Below are 12,209 nucleotides of genomic sequence, written 5' to 3' on the forward strand. Positions count from 1 at the left end.
GCACTTGAAGGTGGGAGACAAAGCAATAGATGGAAAATAATCAAGGAGAGAATCAACCTAGAACTAAGGAAAAATGTTCTGACATTGAAAATAATTAATAAGTGGGATAACCTGCCTCCAGAAGTTCTGAGTAGTCCATCACTGGAGGTTTTTAAGGAAAGATGGGACAACCGTTTGTCTGAAATGGAGTAGGATTTTGTCCTTGAGCAGGAGGTGGGACTATAAGACCTTCAAGATGCCTTCCAACTCAGTTATTCTGTTATTCCTATTTTCCCCACAAAAGCAAAAAGGTGGGTTGGGCTGAGAGAGAGAGTGACTGGCTCAAAGTTACCCAGTAGGCTTTCATGGCTAAGGTGAGCCTTGAACTCATAACCTCCCGCTTTCTAACCTGGTGCATAAATCACTAGACCAAACTGACTCTCATATCTGAATCTGGCTCTCAAGTCAAATATTTCACTCATGAGTGAATGGAGCAATCTTTTTTTGAGCAGGGAAGTCCAAAGCTACAAACAAGAGTAGGAGATATTGAACTGATCCTCAAAGAAAAGAAAAACTGTGGTTAGTGGGTGTGACTGTCATAATTTCCATGAAAATGTCCCTTAAGGAGGTACATTTGGTGGGACAGAGAAGAAGGGCCTACTCCGTGGTGGCTCTTATCCTCTGGAATACCATTCCTTCAAAAATGAGACTGGCCCCCACTTGGACATTCTTACGTAAGGCCCTGGAGGCCTGGTTTTGCTCGCAGGCGTAGGGAGCCCATCAAATGGCTTATTTGACTGTGTGTTGTTGCCAGAGGGGAATATAGTCTTTTTTTTTCTTTATTGTGTTTTAATGCTTGTAAACTGATTAGAGTCATTGTGAGAAAGTAGGCAGCTATATAAATTTTCTACATAAATAAATAAGTAAACTGCAAACATTGGACATGATTTGATTCAATATCTCTATTCTTCTAACACGACAACTGGATTCTCAATGTCTTGCTATCTTGGGGTGTTGAAAGAAGGAAGGTGTTTAATTAAAGTTTAATTGGAGAATGATTGCAATTGAAGCAGCATGAGCATTTCTTTTGCAATTGGCAACTATAATAAATCTTAGTTGTCAGGATAATCCTCCATCAATCCTCTGTTGTCAGAATTAAGGACTTCTATATGTCTCCTATGGATAGCAAATCTTTCTCGGTTTCTTTGTGAGCAATTTCTCAAAGCCAGAAATATTACACCAAGTGTTAATTCCTTTTTATCAGTTGCTCCCTGTGGTTGAGGTCAGGCCTGAAAACAATGATGTAGCATTTTGGTAAGAATATGCATCCCAGTAATGCAGCACTGGAGGCCAAGATGGAGAAGACCTCCACAGCTACCATGGCTTTGCCTTTTGTGCTCAGATAGGCTGGAAAGAAGGAGATCCACACACTGCAAAAGGCCAACATGCTGAAGGTGATGAACTTGGCTTCATTAAAGCTGTCAGGTAATTTACGGGCAAGGAAAGCCACAATAAAGCTGGTGATGGCCAAGATACCCATGTAGCCCAAGACACAGTAGAAGAAGAAAGCTGACCCCTCATTGCACTGTAGAATTATTTCTTGGTGCACTGAGTGCTTGTCCAACTCAGGGAATGGGGGAAATGTTGACAACCAAATTATACAAATACATACTTGTATGAGGGAGTATGAAAGGACAATAGAAAAAGCCAATCTTTTCCCCACCCATCTCCTCATCTGAGATCCTGGTTTAGTAGCCATGAAAGCCACAACCACGGTGATCGTTTTAGCCAGTACAGTAGAAATGGCTACTGAGAAAGTGATGCCAAACATTGATTGTCGGAGAAGGCAGGTCACTTTGCCAGGCTGACTGAGGAAGAACAAAGAGGAGAGAAAACAGAGCAGAAGAGAGACAAGGAGGGTGTAGGTGAGGGACCTGTTGTTGGCTTTGACAATGGGAGTATCCCTGTGCATAATAAAACTTCCAAGTACCCAAGATGTCAAGAAGAAGAAACAAAGAGCTGCTGAGGTTAAACCAATTCCTAAGGTTTCTTCAACAGTTAGAAAGACCAGCAATTTCAAGATACAGCCTCTCTTTTCTTTATTTGGATAATGATCTTCTGAACATTCAAAACAGTCATCCATATCTGAAAGCAAAGTCAAGGCAAGTTTTTATGCATTCCATATTTTTGAAACATTTTCAAGTTTATTAAAATTTAGAGCATTTTGACTTTTCCTATTTTTCCAAAACACAAAGAAGAAATCTGAGGGGGGGGGATATAAGAGTTTAGCTCTTATGGGAAAACTTTACATTCAGAAGAACAGAATGTGATTCACAAGCATAGAAATGAATATTCACCTTGAAGAACTCACAAAACTATTTGCTACATGAAAACAGGGTATTATAGTTTGCTTAAGTCTATCCAATGAAAACTTGCTGGAATGTCTAACTTACCCTTTTCATTTGAAATCTTCCCTTCTGGGCAAGGAACACAGTTGTAGCAACAGAACTGCTCTCCTTCCAACCCTTTCTTCCAGTATCCAGGGGAGCAATGGTCATTACACTGAGAAAATGGAATAACCTGGTGATAAGCATAAAAGATTTCTGCAAAGGGAATTTTTAAAGCAGTTTATAATGTTCCCATTTATGTTAGTGGGAAGAATATTTGAATTCCTCAAGGGTTTGTTCAGGTTTATTATAAGGTAAAAGTTTCCCTCTGCAGTCACGTCCAACTCTAGGGCACAGTGCTCATCTCCATTTCTTGGCCAAGTCCTCCAGCATTCTCTGAAGATATTTTCCATGGTCATGTAGCCAGCATGGCAATATGCCAAAGACACAAGGAACGTTGTTACCTTCGCACAAAAGTGGTACCTAAGAATCTACACTCATTAGCATGCTTTGTAATTCCTAGATGGGAAGGAGCTGAGGCAGGAATGGGAGCTCACCCTATTGCATGACACGCAGGTCTCAAACCTGGGCTATCATCTTTCCAGCTGACAAGCTCAGTGTCTTTAACCAGTGAGCCATCACAGATTTATACTACCCATTATAAGGATGTGCAAAGGGCGTGTTTGGAGAATGGAAGAGTAAATAAAGAAATACATGTCACTACAATATTATGGGAACACTATCTTATGATTTCAAATGGAAATGCAACCCAAATGTGAATACCTATCTTTTAAATTGTAATGTCATTTTGTCAATTTGATGAAAACCTGATCATTGACAATATTTGTACAGAATATACCGTTTCAAAAATCACAAATTAAAAATGGGAAAATTTACAGCTTTCTTTGATTGGAAGGATATCAACTATAAAGATGAATATTTTGCCCAGAATTTTATATTTGTTCCAGACAATTCCAATTAGATTGGGGAAAGACTTCTTTGAAGAATTGAATAAAATGGTGTTAATATATATTTGGCAGGGAAAGAAGGTGAGGATAAGACTTAAATTGCTACAAGATGCTAGAATGAGAGGGGGTTTTGGCCTACCTAATTGGGAACTTTACTATCAAGCGACAAGTTTGATGTGGATTAAAGAATGGATAACATTAAGGAATACTAGACTATTGAATTTAGAAGGTCATGATTTGTTGATGGGGTGGCATGCTTTTTTATGATATAAGGGAACAAAAATACAGGGGTATTTTAGGAAACATCATATACGTGAGGCTTTGTTATTGAATTGGGAGAAGATTAAAAAACAACATTATTTGAAAATTCCAGTCTGGGTTTCAATGATTGAAGCTTTTTCATATTCAGTAATATTTAGAAGAGAACAAATCATTAGATATAGTGAATTAATGGATGAAAAGGGTGAACTTAAGTCGAAGCAAAAATTGGAAGAACAAGGTTTTAAGATGGATTGGTTTTCTTATTTGCAAATACGTTCTAGAAATGAAGACGATTCTAAACAAGAAGGTTTTTACAATGTTTTGACTAATTTAGATAAGATATTGACAGGATCTGATGATTATGTAATTAAAAAACTGTATGGTTATTTATTAGAGGTAAAATTGGAAGAGGAACAAGTTAAGAAGACAATGATAGCATGGAGGAAAAATTTTGGACACGGGATTGATTTAGAGAAATAGCAAAAACTGTGGTTTCAAAATTATAAAATGACAATGTCTACAGCATATAAGGAGAATTTATAAGATGTTTTACAGGTGGCATCTACCCCCAATGAGAATAGCCAGAATGTTCAAGAATAAATTGGAGAAATGATGGAAATTCCAATCGGACTCCAGGATCATATGATCATATGTGGTGGACATGTGCAGAAGCTAAAAGCTATTGGACTAAAATCCACACATGGTTGGAAAAATGACAAAGAAACACATTGACTTTAAACCAGAGATATTTTTATTAGGGATTTTACCAGAAATATATAATAAAGAACTGAGATATTTAATTGTGAATGTTTTAACAGCGGCTAGAATTCTTTTTGCTAAAAATTGGAAAGGTGAGAAGATACCTACTGAGGATGAAGTTATTAAGAAAATTATGGATTGTGCTGAAATGAGTAAATTGACATTTGAAATTATAGAACAGGAAGATAAATAATACTCTTTGATTTGGGACTTGTTTTATCAATGGCTAGATAATAAAGCATGGAGATGAAATATGAAATATGAAATTAATGTAATGATAAAATATATGAAATGTTTCCTTTTGTTAAACAATGGCTAAATGAGTATAACATATAACACTGTTAAATAAGAGAAATTAAATAAGTGGTATTTTGGGATAAGGGATCGAGGACAAAAAAATTTTAACCGATCGACACACTGTTTGTAATTGTATTTAAATGATGGTGATTTTATGTTTTGTTTTTGTTTTAAATAAAAAAAATTTTTTTAAAAAAAAAATCACAAATTAGATTTCTAAAGAGACTATGTTCAATATTGGATCATAATAGATCAAGGAACAGTTGATTAAATGAATCCACACCTGGTTAAAAGCGGGGTGCCACACTATGAGCTCTTCATCAATGATTAATTTGTTCGCATTGGGAATATGAGGATCCATCTTTCCAACTCTAATTCTCTGAAAAGATCTATTTGGAAAAGTGATCAAGTTGGTGATGTCGAATCCACCTGTTGCTTCCCCTTTCTGGTTCAGGAACACTCTCTCCCCAGCTGAATTGTTAAAAGAAATGCCTTGAAGAAATGAATGGAGCTACTTGAAAGAGAATGAAAGAGAGAGAGGGAGGGAGGGAGGGAGGGAGGGAGGGGAGGGAGTTGGAAGGATAATAATGAAAAAGTGGCCAGTATTTTTAACTTTCATTTCCCATTGCTCTAACAAATAACAAATAACAACCCTTAAAATATAGATAATCTATATTTTAGAGAAAGACACTGTTCTAGTATTAATTTAATATTACTTCCAGGGGAAAAATGAAAACAGCAGTTAATAAATAAAAATCAAAACGAGGTATTAACATTATACAACTTGATTCAGATATGATTTATATTCACTATTTAAAAAACTAGACAATCAAATGTGGATCATATCTAAACTCATCCTATATTTTTTGTTCTCTGTTAGTAGAAACATATTTAACATCATGAGTCCTAACAAATTTCCTTTAGCCAGATTTTATCATCTGAGACTCAATTCTTTTGAGAGAGAGGGGGGGGGGAGGAGGGAGGGAGGGGGAGAGAGAGGGAGGGAGGGAGAGGGAGAGAGAGGGAGGGAGAGAGGGATTCTTTCAAACATAGAGTTGTTTTAAAGGGTGGATGCCAGAGCTGAAAAAAAGTGACATTTGGTCCATTCCTCTTGAACATTGATAGAGAGAGAATGCTCTGCATCCGTACTTTGAAGTGTTCATGAGCCAAGGAGATTAGAGAACTGGTTGAGGATAATTTTGGATAGCAATAGCAGTTAGACTTATATACAGCTTCACAGTGCTTTACAATCCTCTCTAAGCAGTTTACAGAGTGGGCATACTGCCCATATCTGGCTCCTCATTTTACCAACCTCAGAAGGATGGAAGGCTGAGTCAACCTTGAGCCAGTGGGAATCGAACATATTAAATCATACTAATAGTAAAACATACGAAATCATATTAAATATTAATATGAAATCATATTAAATATTTATTTATTTATTTATTTATTTATTTATTTATTTATTTATTTATTTATTTATTTATTGGTTCGATTTATATGCCGCTCTTTCTCCGGAGACTCAGGGCGGCTTACAATGCGTTAAGCAATAGCCTTCATACTTTTGTATATACCTGCAGTAGGGCTTTCGGGGCCCCCTAAGCAGTGTTCTTTTTTTTATACAAAGTGATCTTATTGCCCCCACAATCCAGCTCCTCATTTTACCTACCTTGAAAGGATGGAAGGCTGAGTCAACCTTCAGCCTGGTGAGATTTGAACTCGCAGTAATTGCAGGCAGCTTGTGCCACATAATAGCACTTTAGTCTGCTGTGCCAAAAAGGCTCTTGATCATATTAGATCATATCAAAAGCAATTGCCTTCTCTTCACTGATGATGTAAAACTATTCAACACCACCAACAATGCTGCTACCCTTCAAAAAGACCTTGACTATGTGTCAGAATGGTCAAATAAGTGGCAACTTCAAATCTCAATCAACAAATGCTCTGTGTTTTACATTGGCAAAAAAAATAAATAAATCAGATCATAAAATACAAGCTGGATGGACACGACCTTATAGACGACCCTCATTTTGTTAAGGACCTTGGAGTACTCATCTCTAAAAATCTAAGTGCCAGAGCCCACTGTAACATTGTAACACTGTAACATTGCCAAAAAGGCATTAAGAGTTGTTAACCTAATCTTGCGTAGCTTCTTCTTTGGTAATATTGTACTACTAACTAGATCATACAAAACATTTGCTAGACCTATTCTCGAATACAGCTCAACTGTCTGGAACCTACACTGCATACTGGACAAAAATACAATTGAGAGAGTCAGGAGATATTTTCCTCCATTCCTCTACTCACAATAAAATACCTAATGCCACCAGGCTTCAAATTTTGAGCTTAGACAACTTTATGTTTTAGATTAATGCTCATTCTCTTACTTTATAAAACTAATAGCTTTGTTGCCTCAGTCTCTCTATTGATTTGGAGCCATAAATGAGGGTAAATAAGCTATATTAGATTGTGGAGGATTGTGGATAATCATTGAAATACAAGATAGGTATGGAAAGATTACCTGCCAAGGCAGCAGATTTGGAAATTCAACCCTTTGAATCTCTCTTGGTTGGGATTTTGATCTCACTGCCTCATGCAAAGAATGTGCCACTGCATAAACAGCATTGTAGATACTGTAGCTTTGGCCAGTCATCTGAAACTCAAACAGAGGTGCAGGCAGATTCTCCAAATTCTCTTCCCCACTACAAGTTTCATTGATTGTTGAAGATAATTCTGTATTTGAAAATGAACAATCGAACAATTGCTCCCAAACATCTTGAAGAAATGCATCTTTGTCAGTTGAAGGTTTGATGACTTGAAGAAATTCTTTAAAGCCTTGAATGTCTCTTGAATGCACAGTAAAGGAAAGAGCCCCATGGAACATCTGGAGATCCCAACTGCTTTGAGTTCCCATCAGAATGAAATCAATTGGATTCATCAGGATCCAAACCTTCCTAAATGTTGCACTCTCTTTATTTTCAGGATCACGTAAAAACATGACAGTTCTGAGCCACGCTATTGTGAATGTTTCTCCATAGACAAGAAATGTATTTGCTTTCTGATCTAATAGTTTCTCATCAATAATTGAGAATGAATTAGACAATTGGGACAAATCTTCCAAGTGGATATGTTGTGGAATTTTTTCTGTGAAAGCTAAACAGATCCCGTTCTGTGAAAGCAACGACTGTAGTTTCTGCAAAAAACATTCTTCCTTATTTTCAGAAGCAAAGAGTCCAATCCATGTCCATCCAAAATGGAGAAGAAGTTGAATAAGTCCAGCGTACTGATGCTCCTCTTTTGGGACCATGCAATAAAGTGGAAATAATTTAGTAATCTGAAAGTCTTCTTGGGCAAAGGAACCATAAGTCAACTAAAGAAACAAAAAAGAGAAATTCGTTCTTCATGAAAATCATGGAACAAATGTGAAGACTGCTTGTTAGAAACTTAATGAAGGTCTCCGTACATTGAACATTTGTCCAATTCTATGTACATTATGACAGTTCTGATGAAAAAGAGAAGCCAGTAAAATCCCATGATGAAATATTTTCTCATCTGAAATATAACTAGATTACAACCACACTCAGTTTCCTAATACAGAGTTCCAGGATGTTCATCCTTTTAGAACATCTGGAAACTTCCTAACTATCTGAGCTTGTGCACTCTTCACGGCCTAAGGAAAGGACTCTTAAGAGCTAGACTTACTGGACTACCTTCTTCCCTTCTTTGTAGCAGATAAAGTTAAATACTTGTACACGAAATACTATGCCCATGAGATTCTGGAGGAATACAAAGGATTAATCATGTCTTCCTTTACTACAATTATTATAGAGATATCCAAAAGAATTCAGTTACAGGAATTGGGTATGTCTAGTGTGATGAAAAGAAGGACTAGGGGAGGCATGACAGCAATAGTGCAACATTTGAGGGGCTTCTACAAAGAAGAGCTAGACTTACTGGATTACCTTCTTCCATTATTTGTAGCAGATAAAATAAAATACTTATAGATGAAAGACTATGCCCATGAGATTCTGGGTTAATCATGTCATTTACTGCAATTATTATAGACATCTCCAAAAGTACCATGTAGGCCCAATCCTTCAACAATTTCAAGGAAAATCAGATGAATTTTAAATTCAGTTATTACTATGAGACCCAACCAAGACATACCAAAGAGAGTTGTGGTCTATTATCAGGTGGATTGGTGGAATCTGGAGCTGAGTTGAGGGCAGCCGTGAAAATACTGGCTAGCTTTGAGTTGGGAATGGGCAGGAAGTGGCTGAAAGGCGATCTTCCCTAAAACCATGAGATATGATAGCAGTGTTCCCATATTTGAGGGGCTCCTACAAAGAAAAGGTGGTCAAACTATTTTGCAAAGCACCAGAAGGCAAGACAAGAAGCAATGGATGGAAACTAATCAAGGAAAGAAGCAACCTAGAACTAAGGAGAAATTTCCTAACTGTGAAAACAATTAACCAATGGAGCAACTTGCCTTCAGACATTGTGGGTGCTCCATCACTGGAGGCTTTCAAAAAGAGACTGGACAGTGATTTATATGAAATGGTATAGGATCCCCTGATCGAAGAGGGAGTTGGACTAGAATACCCCCAAGAAACCTTCCCACTCTATTATTCTATGTTCTATGTTCTGTCTTCTACGTGCTAGCCGGCCTTTTCTATCCTCCTCTTGACACAGCTCCAGATTTCACCACAGATAGTGATCAAATCATAGGTTACCCTCTCAAATAAGATAAATTTTGTACTGTAATTTATGATTTAAATTTAAATTTTCTAATCTAGGATTGTAATAAAAGATTTAGATTTTATATTGACTGATTATTTTGAGCCAACGTATTGAGTTGTGGAAACAATTACAGAAGGGAGAGCAAAGAGAGCAAAATTGAAGTCCTGCAGAAAGGCATGGCAAAATACTAACTAAACCTACAGCACCACTCTGTCAACAATTGCTAAGAAAAGCAGTTTAATTTTACACTCGATTATTTTTATCATACACCAAGCAAAATTAAGTAAGAAGAGTTGCAACCTATTCCTGGTTGGCTGTCAAAAGACCTCTATGATTGTAATAAAAGATTTTTAGTTAATTGGATTACTTTGAGCCAGTCTATTGAGTTGTGGGAAAAGCAGATGAGGGATGATAATAGTGTATTTAATTGAATTTCTGGAGAAAGGTATGGCAAACTAGTATCTACTATTAATTAAAAAAGACTTTTCTCTCTCACTCCATCCCAAACTACCTGTGGAATTTTGTAGACACGTATACTCTCTGCCATAAAGGATGATGTATCAGGACTTAGTCCCCCAATGATGGCCATGAGATTCTTCTGGCTATCACATTTGTAGTTTGGGACAAATTTCTGGGATTTGAAAAGCAGGTCCAGTGTGGTGCGATAGGTCATCCTTGGGTTGTTGTAACTATCATAAAGGTGAAACCCGAGAGTGACGTTAGGTAAGATCTGGGAGTCCTCATTGATCTCCTTCACAGCAAAGGCCAAGGTGAGGGCATGCTGGTAGTATTTGGTTATTACACTGCAAATAATTAAAACAAAATATGTTGACAATTCTTTTATGGTGAAAGCATTAATATATGAGTAATAACCACTTCTGTCTCTTTTGTAAGTGAGAAGATGAGAGTCTTTGTAAAAACACTCAATAATTTGTATAGTTTTCAACTATGTACAGTGTTTCCATGATTTGCCACAAATAAGTAGAGAACAATGTTATGATTTTTTTTCAAGCTCTCACATTTATTTCTATCAGTTTGGCACAAAATCAAATACAACCAGCAAGTATCAGTCTTTTAATACATGTAAGTTATGCAAGGAGTGACTGCACAGACTAGATCATTTTAATGATTTTACACTCCCTAAATGCTCTACAAAAGACTTGTTGTTAGACTTAATACAGTGAAAAGAACATGATGATTAATATATGTAAGTTATGCAAGGTGTGACTGCATAGACTTGATAATTATACTCCCTAAATATTGTCCAAAAGAATTCCTGCAGAATAGTTTCAGACATTTTATGAGTAAGATTTTAACACAATGAAAATGATTTGTTTTCCCACAATCTGATCACTTTGAAGCAAGAGTAAGTTGATATAGAAAAACCATGCATTTATTCTCAAAGAGCTATTAGTCATATAAACAATAAAATTAGAAAATGAATGGAAAGACAAAAAATCCTTACAGTGGTAACTCATAAGGTATTAGAGAAGGATGTTCTTTAAATTCTATTTCAAAAAAGTAGTGAATTATCTGAGACACCATCCCACCCACAATGAGATCACCTGGCTGGTACCACTCATGGGGAATCAGGAAAGCATCACTGGCAGGGCAGCTCAGAGTAACTGCTTTCTGCACCAAAAGCATCAGAAGGAACAACATCTTCAGGCGTTTGTCATAGTGAAAATATTTGTGTCTCCTGTCCATACGGAAGTTTGTATTTCAGTGGTTCATTCAATGATTGAGCCACGGTTGATATCTGACAATGCACCTAATCAGAAATCCCATCATTTTCTATTTGTGTGCAAATTTCTATACTGACTATGACTAGGATTGAACAGATGTCCTGGAAAAGAAGAAAGGAGGGAGGAAACTTGTAGCAATGAATCTGATGGAGCCAGAATTATCCCTTCGTGCCAAACTCCCTGGGGTTCAAGATTTACTTTATAACCAAATTGATACCATAATTGTTGCTGAATTTAAATACCCCGATGCACAGTCCTTGATGTTTTGGCCTAGCTAAAAAAAAAATAAAAATGGCGATTCCTGTAGGAGATAATTATTTTGTTTTTGTGAGAGAATAAGGAGTTCAACTGATGGTTCAACTGTGTTTAAATGAACAAATGCTAATAAAATTAATCGAAGAGACATTTGCAATTGAAAATAGCCTTAAGTGTTGAAGGTCATGTTCATTCCTTACCACTGTAGAGCAGAGTTCCCATTTTCCATATAAAACGAATAGAATTGTTCAGCAGAGAAGAGGAAACATTTTTTACATGTTAAGGTCTGACAAAAAAGCCAAACATTTCTTTGAAGGCGTTATCCACATTTTCATTCAAAGAATGCTGTGGAATGAAAATCATTAGTTATTTATTTACTTATTTGTGTCCTGAGTTGAATTATTTTTAGAAATAACTCAAGGCAGAGAAGGTAGTTAACATACCTTCCTCCTCCTACTTAGTGTACGGTAGATATTATATGGTATATGATATGATATGATATGATATGATATGATATATGATATATGATATATGATATGGTATGATATGGTATGATATGATATGGTACATGATATGATATAATATGGTCTGATATGATATGATAGATATCACAGGATAGGATAGGATAGGATAGGATAGGATAGGATAGGATAGGATAGGATAGGATAGGATAGGATAGGATAGGATAGATATGATAGCAGTTTTCTAATATCTAAGGAGTTGCCACAAAGAAGAGGGGGTCAACCTATTCTCCAAAGCATTTGAAGGCAGGAAGAAGCAATTTTCCCTACAAAAGGAAAAAGGTATGTGTGTGAGAG

At 36.5% G+C, this 12,209-nt stretch overlaps 1 protein-coding gene across 1 annotated transcript; it reads right to left on the bottom strand.

Annotated features, from left to right (window-relative positions):
* Positions 1-1,225: 1,225 nt before the first annotated feature.
* On the bottom strand, positions 1,226-11,098 carry LOC139324793 (vomeronasal type-2 receptor 26-like). The gene is made up of 6 exons (XM_070954540.1): positions 10,857-11,098; positions 9,903-10,194; positions 8,819-8,944; positions 7,173-8,021; positions 2,433-2,559; positions 1,226-2,124 (listed from the first exon to the last, which is right to left on the bottom strand). The coding sequence occupies exons 1-6, from the start codon at positions 11,096-11,098 to the stop codon at positions 1,226-1,228; spliced, it is 2,535 nt and encodes an 844-aa protein (XP_070810641.1).
* Positions 11,099-12,209: the final 1,111 nt, after the last annotated feature.

The sequence above is a fragment of the Pituophis catenifer genome, unplaced genomic scaffold (assembly GCF_029215685.1).
Source record: "Pituophis catenifer annectens isolate HBS135680 unplaced genomic scaffold, rPitCat1.0.hap2 SCAF_15, whole genome shotgun sequence".
NCBI classification, from domain to species: Eukaryota; Metazoa; Chordata; class Lepidosauria; order Squamata; family Colubridae; genus Pituophis; species Pituophis catenifer.